Source organism: Tupaia chinensis, unplaced genomic scaffold (assembly GCF_000334495.1).
Source record: "Tupaia chinensis unplaced genomic scaffold, TupChi_1.0 Scaffold140508_1, whole genome shotgun sequence".
NCBI lineage: Eukaryota > Metazoa > Chordata > Mammalia > Scandentia > Tupaiidae > Tupaia > Tupaia belangeri.
Window position 1 is genome coordinate 77,421 of NW_006200383.1, and position 22,564 is coordinate 99,984.

Sequence of the window (22,564 nt, forward strand, 5' to 3'; positions counted from 1 at the left end):
AAATCCCGAGAGCAGAATGAAAGAGAAGGGAATGTAGTCTAGCCACACTCCCAGAGGGTGATTTGTTTTGTCTTTCTCTCTCTTTCTGTGTTTGGTGCCAAGTAGCAAAAATCTCTCTTAAAAAATAGAAGCAAATAAGAGGCAGGGGGGAGTTCATTACAAAGGGCTGAAAGCAGGAGAATAACATGGGCAGATTTCAAATCTTGTTTTTTTTTATTAACATTTAATTATGGTATATCCTTACAGCATACATAATGGCTTTTCTCAGCATGAATACACTGCCTATTAGTCTAGTCCAAGATCATAGAATGATAATGTTAATATAAAAATAGACTAAGGTAAGAGGTGACAAAGAAAATCAGAGAGAAGGTCAGTTTTGAAGATACGGCCATTCGAAGAATCCAAAATGAAACTCTGTGTTAAAGCAGATTATAGTCAAGCTTTTAGAAAGAGAAAGATGAAATCTAAGCAATACCAGAAAACATAGCTGATCGCATGCAAAGAAATAAGATTTTTATCAAGAACACTGCATAAAAGACAAAACTGCAATGTATCTTCAGGGTGCTGAGAACTAACGACTTTGAATCTAGATTCCTATAACAAACTCTAGCATCGCTGTACTCCCATGTAGTCGACCACAGTTCGAGTCCTGGACTTAGCAGATTAAAATGCATACCAGGTATGTGTGCATAAGTGTACAAAATCCCGAGAGCAGAATGAAAGAGAAGGGAATGTAGTCTAGCCACACTCCCAGAGGGTGATTTGTTTTGTCTTTCTCTCTCTTTCTGTGTTTGGTGCCAAGTAGCAAAAATCTCTCTTAAAAAATAGAAGCAAATAAGAGGCAGGGGGGAGTTCATTACAAAGGGCTGAAAGCAGGAGAATAACATGGGCAGATTTCAAATCTTGTTTTTTTTTATTAACATTTAATTATGGTATATCCTTACAGCATACATAATGGCTTTTCTCAGCATGAATACACTGCCTATTAGTCTAGTCCAAGATCATAGAATGATAATGTTAATATAAAAATAGACTAAGGTAAGAGGTGACAAAGAAAATCAGAGAGAAGGTCAGTTTTGAAGATACGGCCATTCGAAGAATCCAAAATGAAACTCTGTGTTAAAGCAGATTATAGTCAAGCTTTTAGAAAGAGAAAGATGAAATCTAAGCAATACCAGAAAACATAGCTGATCGCATGCAAAGAAATAAGATTTTTATCAAGAACACTGCATAAAAGACAAAACTGCAATGTATCTTCAGGGTGCTGAGAACTAACGACTTTGAATCTAGATTCCTATAACAAACTCTAATACAAGATTAAATATGAAATATGTGAGATTTCAAGTCGTCTCTAAAAAAAAAGTCTGCAGGATATGCCTGAGGAAAAGAAGATAGTAACATTAAACTGCAGATACAATGGTTTAAGACAAGTTCGAGCAATGATTTAAGGCAAGTTTGAGTTGGCAGGCAGTACACAGTATAAGGCTGTATTTTTCATCTATCATGACTAGAAATGAAAACTCAAAAGATTGAGACCCCATCACAGGTCATAACACAGTGGGACTCATTTATGAACTTGTACAAAGTACTAATAGAAACATTTGGTTCCAAATGATTCACAACGGCGAGATGTACATTGCTTCATTCACAAGTCTGGAATTTAAATGAACTACAGTTAGCTACTTGTGCAATTTTATTATCCAGCACAGAAGTTAGAAACCAATGAATAGAGGTGAGGATATGATAAGAGCCAATGCAGTTGATCACAGACTTTTCTTTTTAGAAATATTTCAAAGTAAGAGAAGATGACAGGATATTCATAGACCTTCCACAGTGACTATGAGTTGACAATGAGATTAGTACTCATAAGTGTAAGAAATATTTGTGAGAAAAAAAATCAGGTCATGAAGGGTCAAAGTTTTGAATAAAACAAGAAAGCACAGAATAAATAATTATCTATTATTTTAAAATTACTGGGACTTCTAAAGCTTATTGATTTATTTTTTCCATGAATAAGAAAGTGAAAGAGAGAGAAAAACAACAACAACAACAACAAAACCAGTATCCGCAATAGGGTCTCAATCTCCTGATAACCTCTAAGCCAATCTCAGATTATAGGTGTGGGCATGCCTGGCATTCCCAGGGAAGTTTTCAGATTCAAACCCCAAACCCTCTCATGTGGGTCAGCCTCACAAAGCACTACATTTTTATTGCTTTGCCACTGTCTAGCCCCACACTAGGTTATTTTAGACAAACAACAAGTTTTGTTGTTTTTTTTTTTTTAAAGCAAAGACTAAATTGTGTTATCTTGCCTATTTTCAGAAAAAAAAAAGGTTTCCTAAAAGAGATTTACTATTCTATTTAGTTGCTCTATATGTGTGGTTTCCTAAAACATTTACTATTCTATTTAGTTGCTCTATATGTGTGATGTAATCATAAGTCAATATAAATTAAAATGACCACCAACTCTCACATGTCATGGTTAATACTTGTACAGTCTTGATTTTATATTCTATTATCCCCTGACACCTGAAAACTTTTTACTAATTTACATCCACCAGCTCCTTCAAGACTAAGCTCAAGACAAAGCTCTCTCCATAAATCTTCCCTAACTATTCAGCATATGGCCTTTATTTTTCTAGTTCTTTCCACTTCCCCAATATTTATTCTCTCTTATTTATATGTTCCTCCTCTGTCATCTTCTCTCTTGGGTTCCTCTTAACACCCTAAAAATTCAGTGAAAGCTAAATAACAAACAAAACAAAACAAAAAACAACAACAAAACAAAAACCTGACATATTCCATTTACTTAATCCTGCTCTTCTATCACAAATTTCTTAAAGCCATTCATGCTTATGAAGAGTTTTCTTGGCCATACAATAAATTCAGAACATGCATTTTACCTATTCTTTCTCACACATCCAGAGAAGATAGTGCAATTTTTCAAGCACAGAAAACATGAAATTAATACTTGTTAAAGCATTTAATAAGGAAAGAAAAAATAAAATGGGATAAAGACAGTCATGCGGAGTGAGCTCAAAATGGAAGGAAATAGTGCCACTCTCTGTCTCAGCCATGCCTCAAGGCAGTTACTCCACAGACGGGCAAACACCCTGATTTGGGCATTTACACATTTATGTTATACTTCCCATCAGCATTCTGGGGAGCTTCAGGAAAAAGAAAAATGAATCAATTAACAAGCCTTCATTCCACTCGACAGAAAACCATTTCCTAGTATGTTATTTAGGTTCATTAACATTCATATTGTATTTTGCAAATACAAAGAATTATCATCTCTGTGGTAAGGGAAAGCACATCTAATTCTAACTACAAATTAAATGTTTCAGGGTCTTAAAGGTTGATTAAGTTGAACCAGGTAACAAATGAAGCGAGTAAAGGCTTTTTTGTTTCTTTAGGTCAGAGAAGAACATCTTTAACACATATAGTAAGTAAAGACATCACTAGCAAGAGATAATCAATTTGACCAAAATCTTATAATCACCGTATATGAGAATGCAATAACCCAACTGAACCCTAGAATCAAAAAATATTCTTCTCCCCAGCAGATGTACTTTTTTGTTCTTCCACTTAAAGAGGCTGTTTTAAAGTTTGAATTCAAAATGACAAACTTCCCCAGGGTTTCTTTTCTCACTCTGCCAAGCCCTCATTGAACTAAACAACAGTAAAAGGTGCAACATTAACAAATGACAGCAAAGAAGACAAGAGACCATAAACTTTAACCAATTTTTGAAAGATTGAAAACAACTGGAGGGGTAAGAACTATACAGTAAGGTAAAAGTTACAATCTAATACTGCAGAGGAAGAACTGGAAGAGAGCTAGCCAATTTGCCTCATAAAGCCCTTAAAATATTCGGTTTCTCAAGGTTCCTAGTATTTCTTTTTTTTTTTTTGAGAAGTTTTTGCTATAGGGCGCGTGCTTGCGCTAGCCAGACAGAGAGAGAGAGAGAGGCAGAGAGATAAAAAGCAAGAAATCACCCCCCAGGAGGGATGGCCATGCCGCAATCCCTTCTCCTCCATTCTCTTCTCGGGATCCTGAGCACGCACACACACACGCCCGGCGTAAGTTTAAGCCACCGGGTCCGGGACTCAAACCACGGTCAACTACATGGGAGTCCAGCAATATAGCCATTATGCTAACTGCTGGTCCCACCGGCTCTTAGTATTATAAAAGAAAGTAAAGTTCAATGCTAAAACTAAGAGGACAGTAGGATAACTCAGAACCCATGGTTCCCCTCACCCATACATGTAAATATTTATCCCTTTCAAACAGCACCTCCAGCTTTCAAAGACAAGACCAGAGGTACATCCACTGAAAAACAATGAAGTTGCTCCAGAGCCAGGAACAATGAGTAAAGTAGATCACAGGGTTTCTACCACATGGTTGAAAATAGAGGCAATAAATACCTTAGTAACAGATGTTTAGTAAATGACCGGAAGCTTACCCCCACACTCTGCCTTTGTCCAAGTATGCCTCTAGACAAGCAGAAAGCCTCCTATGATACTACATCCCTTCCACCCACCCCTTGTAGGAAACCAGAAAAGTCATCTCTGGAAAAATGAAATGATCCTACAGGGGAAAAAAAATGTAAGAACACTTATTGCCATCAACATAAAACTGGGCTTGTTTTCTCGCTACCCAACAATAACCTTACCAGAAACCAAGCCCTGTCCACAGGTGCACAATTTTCAATGATCTTGTCTTGCCTTATTCTAAAATAAGATTTTATAACCATGGATCACCAGTCTTTGAGGACAACCTGCAACATGAAGGTTAGAAACTAAAATGAACACAGAAAAAGAAACTGAAAGAAACAGAGTGGTGGGGGAGTGAGTACGAAAAACATTTGAAGTAAAAAAATCTATAGGTAATATTCTGAAAATATAGAAGCATCTTTGGAAATTAATAAGGGTAGAACTTTTGAAAAAAGAGAATAACAAAAACATAATATTAGACATTTTAAAAATATGACAGCAAGTAGCATGGTGGTTAAGGTGCTGGACAACCACATGGAGGGCTGCGGTTAAAGTCCCAGCCTGACAGCTTGCTTTCTCACTTTCTCTCCCCGCCACCTCTTTTTCTCTCTCCCTCTCATGTACAGGTCCTATAGCAAAATTTTAAAATAATAATAATATTAAAAATAATTATTTAAAAAATATTATTTGTTGGGGCTAGCACATGGCATAGTGGGTTACATCACTGGACTTTCATATGGTTAACTGCAGTTCGAGTCCTGGATCTGGTGACTTAAAACACACAGGACACATGTGTATGCATGTCTAAGATCCTGAGCAGAGAGTAGAGGAGAAGGGATTGCACATGGCCATCCCTCCTGGGAAGGAGAGAGGCAGTGATTTCTTACTTTTCCTCTCACTGTCTCTGTCTCTCTCTCCCCGGCAAGTGCACACATCCTAAGGCAAAAACCTCTACGTATGTGTGTGTGTTTGTGTGTATGTTTATAAAAGCAATTGAAAGATAAAGTAATCTCAAATTAGAATAGAAGGTCAAAAAGATAGACAACTTGAGAGAAAAAGACAAGAAAACTTACACGATACAACATACAACTCTTTGAAATGCTTCAAAGGAAGGAAACAGGCAAGTAAATAATACAAAAAATAATCCTCTTTTATTTTTAATTTAATTTTTTCTATGCGGCACATGCACTGGCCAGAGAGAGAAAGAGAGAAGGAGGAAAGTAAGAGAGTAATGCCCATGAGGAATGATCACACTGCAATCACTTCTCCATCTCTCCCTCCTTTCAGGATTTTGGGCACAAGCTCACATGAGCCTGGTATGTTTTTCAAGCACCAGTTTCTGGGACTTAAACTGCATCGTTTACCATGCAGGATACAGCTACCTTAACCACTAGGCCATGGGTTGCCCTACAAATACTGCATAAATGAAGAATAAAGGGTTTATCGGATTAATTTTCTTAAGCAAATATTTATATACTAACTTTTTATTTATTTATTTTAATTTTCCAGGTGGTGCATGTGCTCACTGGAGAGAGAGACCAAGGAAAAATAGGGAGAGAGAGGGAAAGTAAGAAAGCACCCTGTGGAAGGTGATCATTCCCTTCTCCTAATTTCTCCTTTGGTTTTAGGTAAGTACCCACACATATCCAGGGTATGTTTCAAGCCAATAGGTTCAGGACTCCAACCACAGTTGGCTATGTGGGATCCAGCCTCCTAAACCACCATGCAACTGGCTGGTCCAACAGTAATTTTTTGACACGATACATACCTGCACAAAATCTCTCAATGGCATCCCTTCTGCCTAGCAACCTCACTTCATTTCTCCATAATTAAATTTGCTTTAACCAATCTGATCTCATACCCTCAATACCTCAAACTTTCTCCACAAATCTCTCTCCTTTACAGTCTCAGGAAATGTCCCTTACTGCTCTTTTTCACACAACCCTAAAATATGAAGATTTTAGTTTCCACACCAAAAAGCTGAAGTATGTATTGTAAAATGGCATATTAAATCTGGGATATAGGTCAAGTTTTACTTCTTCTGTGTCACCTTTTTCCCCCTTCTTTCCTCTGAGAGTTCTTAGCCTGATTGGCAGTGCAGCATAATGTTTAAAAGGCCTGAATGAAAGTCCAGTTCTACAATCTACTTTTTCTAGTTCTTAGTGTGTTCATCTTTAAAATAAGAAAATAGTAATAATAATAATAATAATATCTGTTCTCATAGTGTTACCAAGAGGATTAAATTATAAATGAATATGAAGCAATCTCTAATTTGTTTATAAACCCGTATCCAAATTGCAAATATAGGCATTAGGTTCCATGAACCTTTTCTACCAATCAATTGTGTAACATCTGACTGTAACTAGAAAAGCAATATGAACTGCTATAGAGTGAAATATGAAACCTCTAAATTCATATGTTGAAGCCCTAAGCTCCAGTATGATGGTATTTGAATTTGGGATCTTGGAAAATATCCAGGTTTTAATGAGGTTATGTAGGTGGAGTCCCTTCCCCAACTGATGAGATTAGTGACTTCATGAAAGAAGATACCATTTTTTTTTTCTTTCCAGTTTTCTGCTATAAGGTACATGTAGTGCACTGGAGAGAAAAATCATCCCTCACAGAGGATGGGCAAGCCACAGTCTCCTTTCTCCCATTCTCCTATTGGGATTTTGGGTACTCATAGATAAGCAATTGGCATATTTTCAATCTGCTGGTCTAAGACTTTAACCAGTGAGTCAACCATGTGGGATCTTAACCACCAAGCCACCAACTGGCCCCAATACCACAAATTTTGATCTCTCTCTCTACCATGTAAGGACACAGAGAGAAGACTACCATTTACAAACCAGGAAAAGAGCCCTTATCTGAACCCAACCATGCTGGCATCTAGGACCTCCAGTCTCCAGAACTGAAAAATAAATCTCCTATTTAAGCTACTTATGCTATTTTGTTATGACAACTTGAGCTGACTAAAACATACTTTGGAAATGTTACAGTGCTGGGATCAAGAAATGTCTGTTCTAGTCCATTTTCCTTGCTAGTTGGAAAGGAAATGCTACCAAACAAAAATATCATAAACACTAAAGACAAGACAATTATAAATGTCATAGCTAGTCATTTGGGTTTTAAGTGGGATGACAAAATAAGATAAAATGGAAATGAGAAGAAAAAAGTCTTCACTGTGTGTCTCTAATATTCTTTTCAAGTTTACCTCCCTCAACCTCTTAAAAATGAGCTGCATTTTGCCACTTAAGACCAACTAATTCTTTTTTTTTTTTTTTTTGGAGAGGTTTTTGCTATAGGGCGTGTGCACTCACGAGGCAGAGAGAGGCAGAGAGACAGAAAGCGAGAAATCACCCCCCGGGGGGATGGCCACACCACAATCCCTTCTCCTCCATTCTCCTCTCGAGATCTTGGGCACACACGCACACGCACCCGGCATGAGTTTAAGCCACTGGGTCCGGGACTCGAACCGCAGTCGACTACGTGGGAGTCCAGCGACATAGCCATTATGCTAATTGCTGGTCCCCAAGACCGACTCATTCTTCACCCAACTTTCTGCCTCAGGAAGCAGGATCCTGGATTCTCACTGGCTTGTCGAATGTGTAGTCCAGAAAAGGGAGAAGGAGAATGAGACATCAGGGCATTTGTTTCTTTATTCCTCTGGCTCCTCTTCTATGAGATTACTGTGAACTAACTGTGTCCTTCAACCAGAGCTCAGTACTACTCCCAAGATGCCATATTCTTGTTTCCCTCTGGAACTTGGTTAAATGAATAAATGAATGAATGAGTGAATGAATAAATGCATCCCTTGCTTTCCGTGTCCCGAGCTAGGTTACAAATTGCTTGTCCCTCTGCCCTACTTCCTCTGAATCCTTTTAGGATTCCCCTGTACACTCAACTTGAAAACAGCCTTTTTGAAAATAAAACCTATACAAACTGTCCTGTTTTGAGTGTGCCATTTGCTTCCTATTGGGACCGCGATCAATACAATCTCACTGAAGCAGCACTCTCAGGTCTGAATATCCTTCTTCCCTCTCTGTCTCTGGTCAACTTCTAAACATGTTTTCAATCATGCTTGAATGTCAGTGCTCCTCTGTAATTTCCCATTATTGACACGGAATAAATAAACTGCTCTATTTTTTGTTCTGCTAGCATTTTATGTTTAAAATGCAAGTACAGACACATGCATGCACCCGTATAGACATACCACCTACGTATTATAAGACAGTACAAGCATTACAAATTAAGACAGCACTTGACAGAGAACAGACACTCAATAATTGTGCTAAATTGCTTTGAAACAACTTGTGGAAAATATTTCAAATATAACAATGTTACTAAGGTACATATTTTAAGAGTGAACAAAAAATGCTTTGGTTTGGGTAAATCTCCAAAAGGAAAGCATGTTAAAAACATTAATGTCTAAATATCCATCAGGAAAGTAGTCATCTATTCTTATATGTTTATAGTCTTGAATGTTTAATTCCCCTTATTATACTATTTTCTTTTCTTTTTTTTTTTTGTATTTTGAGAGTTTTTTGTTTGTTTCTGATTTTTTTTATTTGTTTGATTTGGCAAAAGGGTGCATGCATTTGCCAGAGAGACAGAGACAAAAAGAGAGAAATTACACACATATACCACCACCACCACCACCCCAGGGCAGATAGTCAAGCTGCCATCCTTTCTTCTCCATTCTCCTCTTGGGATTTGGGGCATGAATGCACATGTGCCAGGCATGAGTTCTAAGTTGCCAAGTCCAGGACTCAAACCATGGTCAACCACATGAGAGTCTAGTACCTTAACCACTATGTCACCTGCTGGTCCCCTTATTATATTTTAATATATATTTGCATTTGTTTGATAAACTTACTTATAAACCTAAAAAAGGAGACATTTACATAACTACATAATAAATTAGAATTTTTTCAAAGTACTAAACTGAAAAATAGCAGCTGTTTTTACAGAGAAAACAAAGCTATATTTCAACGGTAGATAACAGCTCATTTTTTGCTAATGATTCCTGGATAATTCATAAGAGAGAGAGCCTTAAGTGAGTTACAAAGGTCAGTCCCTTGGGGACTCAAATAAATTTCAAGTTCAATTTAAAATAAGACTTTTAATTACCAAGATAGACTATCTGGAGAAACTTCAAATTGAAAGGCCAAAAACTTCTAGTTGGTTTTTATAGAGAATTTAATCCCTCCTACAAAGGAAATCTGATATATCATTTTCCATAAGTGATTAACAAATTATATCACTATATTAATATCAAAGCATCTAAAATGGTTCTTCAACATTTGAAATACCTAATGACTCCAAATAATTTCAGGCTTAAATTTCTAATTAATTGTCCTCATTGAAATTTTTAGAGACAGTAATGTAAGAAATTACCTAACAATTTACATTACACTTATTAAATGCTTTGCTATTTCATGTAGATTTTAAAAACCAGGTGACAATATAAAGGCCATTTTTTATTATAAGATTATTTTATTTAATCAAGATAAATAAATTTTTGAAAGAGTATAACATAGTACAAGGTATAGTACAGAAGGTACAAATGATTTGGAGTCAGAGTGGAAAGGCAAATGCCTCCCATAATTCCCAGGATATATCAATGATAATCATTCGTAGTATTCAATTATTTTTCCCATGTATAGTAACAGCATATAAAAATTATTCATTCTACCTTTAATTGAAAAAGTAGGTAAAGTGTCAGAGCTCATAAAATTTTCTAATTGAAAAATGCAGAAGGAACTTCTGCAGCACTTTTTTTAAAAAAAGTAGTAAGTTCAATCCTAAAGAAAAGACAAAAAAAGAGAAAAGGTCAAAAAATGGCCTTAAGACCTAAGGCAACAATGAAGCCACTATGACAGCTTGTCTCACAGTTGTCTCGCCTCCCAGTTTCCATAAAATCAGACCTTATAAACTACAGAAGAATCACACTATTTGATTTATTCCTTCAAAGATGGGGCCTTAAAATGGCTCTAACATTCAATAAATATTTCTCGAGTGCCTACTCTGGCAGGCACTAAGAATTGAAAATATACAATAGTAGCGAACAAAACAGCAAAGATCCTGATCTTGTGGAGCTGATACTGACATGGAAAAAAAGGGATTATTTATATTAAATTTAAATCCTTCTTATTGAACAGTGTTGCTGTTTTTTCTCTTTTTTACTACAGATAAAACAAACAAACAAACAAACAAACAAACAAACAAAAAACCCAGGCTGCATCCTATGTTAAAATGTCTCCTTATTCCATAAAATATGCTTTTTTTGTTACTCTATGATATTTGGCAATGTTTCAGTAATTTTCATACTGTAAACTGAACAACTAATTTTCATTAGTTGTAAAAAAAAAAAAGCATGCAGAACAAACATACTATGCATCCTATGAATCTTGATTTTTAAATATACTTTAAACAACTTGAAATTACGACTTTTTTTTTTATTTGGGAGAGTGGAGAGGTTTCTGCTATAGGTCATGTGCGCTCACCTGAGAGACAGCGAGAAATCACTCGCTAGGGGGGATGGTCATGCCACAATCCCTTCTCCTCCATTCTCCTCTCGGGATCTTAGGCATGCACTCACATGCGCCCAGTGTGAGTTTAAGCCACCGGGTCTGGGACTTGAACTGTGGTTGACTCCATGGGAGTCCAGCATCATGGCCATTACTCCAACTGCTGGTCCCAAAATTACTACTGTCAGACAGCAATAGCCAAGAAAAATAATTCAGTCACAAGGTTTGTCATAATAGATATCAGAGAAAGGGAAAGAAATGAAGGATAATGATAATATTATATAATTCCATGAGCAAAGGTTAAAATCAAGTAAATGTGAAAGGGTTTAGATACCTTCCCATGTAATCAAATGCTCTTAATCTGGGATCTATATTTGGGAGCCCAACTGTCAAGCATACCTTGAAGAGTCAGGAGAGAGACTGTGTGTGTGTGTCTGCTGTGTCTGCTCAGTAGCCCTGAGTCACCTAAATTAGAGGGAACACAGAGGATGCTCATCAGGAGAAATGCCTTCTCCTCCCAAGTCAAAGGCAGATACAGGAAAGAACCAGAAAAAGTAAGTTCCTAAAAAGCATGTGCTTCCAACAGTTTCTCCTCCCACATTGGCATGGCTCATCACAATGTTGATTTTACCAAGACTCTGTTGTTTTCACTTTTGTTTTTTCTATAGGGTGTGTGCACTCACCAAAGACAAAGCAAGAGAAAGCAAGAAATCACTCCCCAGGGTGGATGCCCACACCAAAATCCCCTCTCCTTCATTCACCTCCTGGGATTTTGGGTACACCCATGCACCTTACATGATTTTCAAGTTCCAGGGTCAAGGACTTGAACTGCACAGTTGGCGACATAGAATCCCATGCCCACCCCGACCTTCACACCACCTGCTGACCCACCAAGACTCTTTTTAAAAATCCTCTAGACATTTGCCGATTTAATAATTTTCATTTTTCTATTAAACTTATTCTCCAAAATAAATTTATGTAATTGCTGAAAATCACTACATGGCTCTTCTAATATAAAGTTTTTAATCTTGTGATAATAATCACACTGAGTACCCACACCAGTATGTCATATCTGGTTTCCTTTCTTAGGCATCTATCATGACAAACCTGGTGACCGAAGATATTTGGTATTTTACCAGTCAAGCAGCTCTAATCTAACATTCCAGCTTATAAACACCCCCTCTTAAATTTTCCTCTGTTTAGATATTTAGATCGTGGTTTCTCCTACAATTATTATGTACCAATTGCACATTCTAATCATTAAAATCAGACTTAGGGGACAAGATTTAAAAATCATAAGTTCAAACAAAAACAGGAGGGAGGAACATACCTTTAATTTGGATCCATGGGGCACCACTACAGATTTATTCTGCTTTGGTGGGATATATAGCTCCCATTTTCCATAATCCAGTTTTTTATATGGGTATGAAAAGGGATTCCAACCATCTGGAAAAATATAGGATCAGTTAACAATAGCATGATAGAATTATTTAATGAGTTTCTAGTAAATAATAATGTAATACTTGCACAAAATCAAATAGCCTAAAAAATAATGTTTTCTAAGGTGTGAAGCAAATTAACATCCGTTTAGAAAAAACAGCCACCACTTGAGAGACTGAAAACCAACTGGTGAACTCAGATTATTTTAGCCTGGAAAACTTAAACATACTAGACACAGTTGCACACACCTGTAATCCCAACTAACTAGGAATCTTGGTCAGAAGAAGATTGTCACACAGTGAGGCCCTGTCAAAGATACCCATTGCAGTCTCTCAGTTTTTCTCTCTTCCCCTCTTTCACATTAAAGAGAGAGAGAGAGAGAGAGATGCAAGTTATTCTTAATCTATTTGTAAAACACTCACTTGAAAGATTGTGTTTTGGATTTCAAAATAAAGATTACAATACACTTTCAACTCGGAAGACACTCACTTGAAAGATTGGATTCCAAAATAAAGATTACAATACACTTTCAACTCTAATACTTCTATTGATGAATAAAATATAAAAGAAAATAATGAGTCCTTTTTTAAGAAACACCCCATCAACAAAGAGATGATATGAAAAAAAACAGAAATGGATTCTAGATACTTAGATAAGAACCTGCCATAGTGGGAAAAAGTGATAGAAAATAATTCGAATTATATAATATTTACTTAAATCTGTAAGTATGTGGCAGATTTGAATTAAAATCTAAAGAAATACCTTAAGCAAGTAAGGGGGGAAGTTAGATAAACTATAGGAGGCAAAGAAAAAAAAAGGTGGACCTCCAATCCGAGACGAAAACCAAAATGAACAGGAGCAGACTCCAAATTAGCATATAGTAGAGGTATTATTAAAAATTATCTGGACCAGCAGTTAGTGTAATGGCTATTGCGCTGGACTCCCATGTAGTCGACCATGGTTCAAGTCCCGGACCCGGTGGCTTGAACTCATGCTGAACATGTGTGCATGCGTGCCCAAGATCCCAAGAGGAGAATGGAGGAGAAGGGATTGTGCATGGCCATCCCCCCGGGGGGGGGGATTTCTCACTTTCTGTCTCTCTGGCGAGCACATGTGCCCTATAGTGAAAACCTCTCCAAATAAAGAAAAAAAAAAAAAATTACCAAGTAAAAGACACACTATTCAACAAGTGGTACAGGAGGACTAACCCTGTAATGTGATAGCACAATGATTAAGAAAGCCTGATCCCAAATGACTAACAACAATTCAACTCCTGACAACTATGCCTTAAAAAACACACCAGGTGCATGTGTGTACATACTTCAAATCCTGATGGAATAGATAGACAAATAGAGGAAACAGACAAGTGGAGAAGGGATTGCAGCATGACCACACCCCATTAAGGGGGTGCTTGCTCTCTCTCAAGGCCTCTCTCTTCCTTGCAATTAAAAAAAAAATAGAAAAGAAAAAAAAAAGCTGAAACAATTAGCTATCCTTATTAAAAACAATGAAATGTATCTCAATGTAATAATATGCCTCAAATAATCTGGATTGATGTTTAAATATGATGGATGAAATTATAAAATGCTTAGATGAAAATACATTTTAAAACTTAGGTTTTAAAAGGATGCTTAAAATAAGATATAAAGAAACAAGAGAATATTATAAGGAGAAAACTAATAAATTTGATCACTTAAACAATAAATATACTCATCTATATCTAGACAGAAAGACAAAGTATCAACTAGGAAAACACATTTATAATGAATATACCCAGAAAAAGACAGCATCCAAAATACTGGGTTGTCAGGAAAATCATGATGTATATTTGAATAGAAAAACACATAGAAAAATACGTCATGAATTTCCTGACAACCTAATATATGAAGACACTGTAGGATAGTGAAAAAAAGAAAATAAACAGATCAAAAAATAAACAAAGAATATATTCAGGGAAAGACACTTGAATGGCCAATAAACATATGAAATGATACTCAAGCTCATTTCTAACCAAAAAATTACAAATTAAAACAACTATGAGATGCCATTTTCCACTCATTGGATTGGCAAAAATTAAACTGAAAATAGGGAGTAGTCAGCAAGGATATAAAACAACACTGCTATGAGGCTATAAATCAGTAAAAAACAATTTGGCATTATGTAGCAAAATTGAAGATGTATTAACCCTAAGGCCCAACAATTCTACTCCTAGGTAATAGCCTAGACAAATGCTCATAAATATACACAAAAATTGTGTTCAAAATATTCAATGAAGAATTGTTTGCAATAGCAAAAATTGGAAGCTATCAAAATTTAAATCAACCAGAAAATGGATAAATATCTTGTGATATAATTAAACAACAGGATGGTACACGATCATATGAAATGAATAATTAATTTAAAGTGACTACATTGACATATGCAAATATCCAAAACATAAAAGTTATCTTTAAAGGGACACAGAAGAAGAGCATATATTTCAAGATAAAAAACTGTGCAACATATTATAACACTTAACAAAGTATATGTACCTAATAAAAATATTAAATTGAAATACAAATGTAAAACATCAGATTCTATGGTAATTCTGAGTTGAGGAAAGGGCACACAAGAAGTTTCAATAATAACTGTAATACGTTATTTTTAATATATCTGATGTAATGCTTTTTACATTATTTGTCATTTATGCTTAAAATATTACATAGTATAAAAAAAGTTAAAGAGTTCAATGACATACCCTGCATTGCTATGACATTAAATTCTCCACCCAGGGGAAATAAAATAATTGGGAAGTTTGTTCTATGCAATGTCTTTATTCTTTACATACCAATTATTTTACCCCGTGGAATTGAAAGATCTTCTCCCTCAGTCAGTCTATACACTCAGGGTAGGAAGGGACTAAGAAATAATATTTAAACAATGGTCCTTCTAAACATTTACATATTCCTTACCAGAAAGAAAAACTGAAAATGTTGAAAAGTGATTTCACTTCAGAAGAAGCTTAACAGGTTCAGTATTATTACATTCCTTTACTCCTAAAACCTCAAACACATCTCACCTGAATATGGTGTGACATTACATTACTGAAATAGAATGTAGTCCATAATTGGATAAAATAATAAAAGCTTAGGACCAGCAGTTTGCATAATGGCTATGTTGCTGGATTCCCATGTAGTCAACTGCAGTTTGAGTCCTGGACCCAGTGGCTTAAACTCACACTGGGCGTGTGTGCATGCACAAGATCCCAAGAGAATGGAGGAGAAGGGATTGCGGCGTAGTCATCCTCCCTGGGGGGTGATTTCTCACTTTCTCTCTCTGTGTCTCTGTTTGTCTTTCTGGTGAGCTCACACGTCTGATAGTAAAAAGCTCTCAAATAAATAAATAAATAAATAAATAAATAAATGCTTGAACTATAAAATATCTGGGTACTGTTAACATTATATGATTACTGAATTTCTTTTTGAGTTATTCACTTAAGACAATAAACTAAGATGAGCAAGTCTTTTCCTGGTTAGTTAGCAAGATCTGAAAATAAAGGGTACATTTCACTAGTTCATGCATTCATTTAGTATGTATCATGTTCTCTAAGTTCTTAGTTTATTTCTTTATTTCTTCCATAAGAGAGAGAGAGAGAGATAGAGAGAGAGAACAAAAGAGAGAACACATCTAACAGGATCTAGAAGCCACAATCCACTCCCAGGTTCAGAAAGCCCTGGATCATAGGTACTTGTGTGCCTGTTGCACTCAGGGAGATCCCCAGTGCAAATCCAGAACTTTCCCATGTGGGTCCGTGTCAGAGCACTGTATTTTACCACTGTGCCACCACCTGATCCCTGCCCAGAATTTGGAATGTAGGCCTTGCTCAATGCCGAATGGAGTACAGTCTTCAAAATGAGTCATAGCTTGTCAAGAAAAGGTTAAACTGAATAGAAGCACACTAAAATAAATAGTAAAATTTATAATAGAGTATCCACTGAAAATTCAATGTATAAGATTTTATTTTCAAAGTGAAATTTCAATGATACATGGAATTTAAATATGCAGTATTATATAAAAAAGTTATTTTGTGACCAGTATCATGGCCCACATAAGCTGGGATTAGGAGGAGCCAGATCCCACAAGGCTGAACATGTACTTCAAATCCTGGTCCCAACAGCTGGAGGAACATGCCAGGCATGTGTGCATGTCCTCAAGGTCCCAATTGGATAAAGGAGAGAAGAAGAAGGGATAGTAGTGTGACCACACTCTGAGGGGAGGTGAGTGCTTTCTCTCTCTCTTTCTCCCTCTGGTGAGGGCATGCACTCTCTGATAAATAATAATAAAAAAACTGTTTTAGTCATGTAAAAACATTTTTCATTATCATTTGACCCAGTTCTTCAGCATGCTCTCTTATGAGTTTTAAGATATATTAAAACAAATATTAATATTTCTATAAAGAAAAATACTTTTACTGTATCACATTTTCATTTTATAATAGCTCAATGACCTATAACTCTTAAAGCATATGTAGAGTATCTGTAGTTCTATATTGTGAAAAAAAAATTTTTTTCTATGAAGACTTACATTTTCCTAAGACTCTTGCTCTACGTGGTAACTCAGTTGTTGAATTTCACTATAGGTACTTTTTTTTTTTTTTTTTTGACCAAACCTTCAAAGGAAAACTTGGAACCTCTTCATAAGTATCCCAAAAGAAAACCCATTCCACCAACTATTATGAACGAGGTAAGTCATACTAAAGAATTCATATGGAGAGAAAGGAAGATTTGCAAGCATACCTAGGTATGAAACTACTTAAGACTTCTGCACTAACCAATCCTCTCCCCAAGTAAATCCCTCTTTAGTTACAATACTACATAGTCTTTTGCCTCCTTGACACTTTCTAATCTTCACTCAGCCCAGAATTCTATTCCACTTCCTTCCTTTATTAAATAGTACTTCTTCTTTCTGTTTAAAACATGAGCGCCTGAGCTGGCCCTATGGTCTACCTAGTGAATAAGAAAGCCAGATCCCTCATGACCAACCACATCCCAAATCCCAGCTCTGGTGGCTTAAGAAACATGTAGTGTGCATGTGTGTCCAAAAAGAGAAGGGATTGTGGCAGGACTATACCCCTTTGGGGGTTGCTATCTGCCTCTCACTCTCCTTGGCAAGTGTATTCTCCATAGAATATACCAAATCTGAAAATCCAAAAACAAAATCATCAGGAAAATCACTGGATTTACATTCTTCTTATTAAAGGCTTAGTTAAGAAAAATAAAGTACCATTAAGTATTAACATATCTAAGGATGACTGTGCCAAAACCAGTTATGGAAGTACACAACTGAAATAAATACATAAAACGATTGGTATCAAAATATTAAATAAAATACATTTTTAAAAACTCGTCAGAGGGCATGTGTGATAGCCAAAAAAGACAGAGAGAGAGAAAAAGAAATGGAGAGGGAGAAAGCACACTACCAATGGGGAATGGTCATTCCACAATACATTTCCCCCACTTCTCCATACGTCAAGACTTGGTGTACATACACGCACACACATGCACGCACACCTCCTATGTTTTTCCAGCCAACGAGGCAGAGATTCAAATGTTGTTTGGCCATGGGGGATCTGGCTTGCTTAACTATTAACCACTAGGATACAGGGCTGGCTGTGACACTATTTTTAAATAAAATTTGACTTAGAGAAACACAGAAGGCAAAATAATAAAAGTTAATAAACACATTTTAGTAAAATTTTTGTCTTGTAAAAAATGTCATATGACAACTCCTAATATAATAGAATGTAAAGCAATAACAGCAATAAATTATTCTAAGCCATATCAGAGTCTATCTAAATAAAGAGCATACTTTCAAAATCAGATTACTTAAACCTTTTTCATTCATAGTCTGTCTGCTTAATACCCTAACTGTACAAGATAGAATTGATTTAATTTAGTAAGTTACGTGAGCAGTTCCACTGTGAAGGCATGTGGGTATAACCAAACACAAACCATCAGCAAATGTGACAATTACTGGCTTCTCTACCAGTCATAGAACTATGCACTGAGTTCTCTAGTTCAGAAGTCTCAAACTGTAGTTCACATCAGAATCATCTGGGCTGTTAAAACACAGACTGCTGGACCCCACTCCCAGAATTTTTTACCTAGTAGTTCGGAGTTGAGGCCTATATTTTCATTTCTATCAAGTTCCCAGGTAATGTCAATATGGTCAATGGACCACACTTCAAAAACTGCCATGATTAAATGGGTATATTAAGGGGTTCTCTATTTCTAGCTCTATGAGTAATTTTTAGATTGAGTTAAACTTAGAAATGATCAAATAATACTCTAACAGTCAAGGAAATACTGAAAGAAAAATGTGTCATTAATAATCCTTCAAAGCAAATATTATTCACCTAAAATTTAGGATTTAAGATTGACTAGGGTTGTAAATGGAGCAGGATGACCAGTGAAATACAGATTATAGATCAGATTTGAGAGAATTTAAATGTATTAATGTTAGGTGACAAAAATATACACTTTAAACAAGAAAAGAAAATGGATACTAAGACTATTATTCAATGTATATAAGAATGTCTATGGATAATGTTTACTATTATTTTCTCAACAAACTATTGCTTGGTTTAAAAGTAAGATTAGGGAACCAGCAGTTAGCGTAATGGCTATGTCGCTGGACTCGCACGTAGTCGACTGCGGTTCGCGTCTCGGACCCGGTGGCTTAAATCTCACGCCGGGCGCGTGTGCGTGCGTGCCCAAGATCCCGAGAGGAGAATGGAGGAGAAGGGATTGCGGCGTGACCATCCCCCCTGGGGGGTGATTTCTCGCTTTCTGTCTCTATGTCTCTGTCTGTCTGGCGAGCGCACGCGCCCTATAGCAAAAACCTCTCAAAAAAAAAAAAAAAGTAAGGTTAAAAGAGGGAGCCAACAAGTGGTGTGGTGGTTGAGGGTGCTGTACTCCCACATGACTGACCACTGTTTGAGTCCAGGACCTAGAAGCTTGCTTGCTTGCTTGCTTGCTGTCTTTCTTTCTTTCTTTCTCTCTTTCTCTCTCTCTCTCTCTCTCCCCACCCCCGGTAAAATTAAAATGAATAAATGAAGTTAAATAAAATAATAATTCTTCTTAAAAAAAAAACATAAGGTTAAAAGTATGGGAATTCACAAAATGAGTAAAAATTTGAAGGCTTTTACCAAGAAAAAGTTGTACTAAAGCTTTTAAATGTTAGCATACTAATTCACAGTCCTCTCTATGACTTATTTCTTACCATAATCTAGACATTGTCAGTTTAAAGGTTAGATATGCCAAAATGATGTGTTTCTTATTCTAATTTTAATAAGATTTTGAGTACAAGTTTCCCGCTTGCATAAATTATTTTAGTATAGTATTTTCTAAGACATCTGATGTTTATCAAGTTATAATAACTTGACATATTTCTGAAGCAAACATTTTAAGGGCACTTTATTATTAACCAGCTTAAATTCATTATCACACTTGATGATGCAAAAGACTATCTGTCCATAAACTCAAAACCAGCAGACAAAATTTAAATCAAGACAAGAAAAAAGAAACAACGTGATTCAGTTCAATATGAACTGCAAATACACATCTGGCAGAAGTGATCTAACAACTAAGTTCACTACATCTGGCATAAAACTGTTTATCTCATACCCAGTAACTTTTCTTTTCCTATAATAATCTCCATGCAAAACTCTTAAATATTTGCCTCCTACAGAAATTCCCAAACACTTTCATTCATAGAGTGCCATAGAATCCAGTCATAACACTTTTCATCAGCACTTAGCTACCTCATATCTGTAGAGTTTTTAAATTTAATATAAATTTTCCTTATGCATGGTTGGAATGGTTTCAACTCCTTTTTAGAGCCTTCTACTTTTTACACCGATGCCCAATTGCAAGAGTATGATCTACACTTTGGCCAACCCCTGCCACATCCAGGCCCGACCCAAAATTGAGGCAAGATACCTGGAAAATGTAGCAGACAACACTAATATAAAGCCAATACATGGGGACAGCAGATGGCATAGAGGTTATGTCACAGGACTCCCACATGACCAACCAGAGTTTGAGTTCAGGATCCAGTGGCTTGAAAATCACACCAGGCATATGTGCGTGTGTGACCAAGATCCTGAGAGGAGACGCAATTGCGGTATGGCCTTTCCCCTTAAGAGGAGGAGTAATTTCTCACTTTTCTTCTCTCTTTCTCTCTCTCTTTCTCTCTCTCTCTCTCCTCAGTGAGTGCATGTGCCCTAAGGCAAAAACCTCTTAACAAAAAAAAAAAAAAAAAAAGAGCCAATACCGATCAAATGACAGATGTCAATCACATCTCATCTGAGTGGATGTCCTTCATATCGTAACAATTGTTAGACATTGGGAAGATTGTCTCCTTTAAATAAATGCATTCCTTGTTATATGCTGTTATTTATTTCAATTTTCATATTATGCATAATTTATGAAGAATTATAATGTACAGTGAGCTTGTAAAAGTGGAAGTTTGGGGACTTTACTTATGGCAAGGAAGAATCCAGTCATAATGTCTAGCGCTAGATTTTCCTATGGAACTGCCATCACCCAGAAGGAAAGCCACCCACTGTTGGGAGTGGTGGGCTGTGGTCCTTTCTGATAAATATCCCTATGACTATTTTATCTCATCCTCTTTTCTCCTTCAGATGATTTCTTTCCTCAGTTGGGTATAAGAGAGTCATTTTTCTTCAACTTCTGCTGGCAGCTGGTTACCTAGGAATAAGGTTATTAAGACTCCCACCATTATTTCTTAGGGTAGGATAAATAATGTACAATATGTTACTATTCTTAACATACATTAGTTTAGATTTTGTGTGCTTTACATGAGCAATATCTAGAATATACCAGAGTGCCACTGAATTCAGGGCCATCTAATAAAAGAACATAAGAAAGACAAGAGGGGCCAGCTGATGGTGTGGTAGTTAAAGTGGCTGGATCGCATATGGCTGACTGGCAGTTAGAATTCCAGACTTGGCAGCTTGATAAACACACTGGAAGCATGTGCATATGTGCCCAAAATCCTGAAAGGAAGGAGAGAAATGCAGAAGATATTGCAGCATGATCATGCCCTATTTGAGCTGTTTTCTTACTTCCTCTATTTCTTTGGTGAGTGCACTTGCCCTCTGCCAAATTTAAAAAAAAAGAAGAAGAAGGAAAAAGGAAAAGGAAAAGACGCCAAGTGATTTTAAATAAAATTAACCAGGTTCCTTTTTTACAGGAATAGAATTTACATTGTGATACTTTTATGTAAGAAATACAATAACAGGGGCCAGGTGATAGTACATAATAATGCAAATGGACCTACATGGGAAAGGTCCTGGATTCATGTCCCTGGACATGCCTGAACATACTTGACACTCAAGTTATGATCATGACCTCAACTGGCTTAGACTCAGGATGAATCTTAGTATGAAGAACCACTTGGGTTGCCTCTCTCACTCTCTCAAGAAGTAAAAAAATTTAAATAATTTTTTTAAATATAAGGTTATAAATGGATATATACAGTTGCTTGTGATTTTAAATTAAATTAACCATGTTTTTGTATCATAGGAATAGGGTGCACAACATTGTGATTTTTTTTATGTAAGAAAGGTGGTGCACGCCTAATAGTCTCAGGTGGGAGGCTGAAGTAGAAGAATAGACGCAAGATCCATTCTTATGGGGGGTGGGGGATTATATATCTAGCTACTTATGACTTTAAAAAATATAAAAATACGAATCACAAAAATCAATAGAAATTATGACAAATGTGTGAGAAAGTACAGATTAGCTGTTTTCTAGGACTATACCTTGTTTAATCTTGACTATAGAGCCATATAAGCAATTTATAAATTCTAAAAATTTAGTAAGTCAAAAACGGAGGAAAAATTTTTTTAAAAATCCCTTAAAATTGAAACAAACTGAAATACTGACCCTCATTGCGTATCAACAGGGTATGTCAGGAAAAAAATTTAGTCTGACTATAAAGAAAGTATTGCTATTTTTATTAGTATATTAACAGTAGTTATTATTTTATAAAATAAAGTCTGCTGATAGGAGATATATAAAAATAATGTTTAATTA

The 22,564-nt window shown here is 36.1% G+C and overlaps 1 protein-coding gene across 1 annotated transcript in view; it reads right to left on the bottom strand.

Moving 5' to 3' along the window:
• Window positions 1-22,564, bottom strand: part of LOC102498438 (1,4-alpha-glucan-branching enzyme) — a 162,657-nt gene that overhangs the window by 48,086 nt on the left and 92,007 nt on the right. Inside the window, exon 4 of the mRNA XM_014593390.2 lies at window positions 12,355-12,470. Coding sequence (XP_014448876.1) covers window positions 12,355-12,470 — 116 coding nt within the window. The remainder of the gene's footprint in view (window positions 1-12,354; window positions 12,471-22,564) is intronic.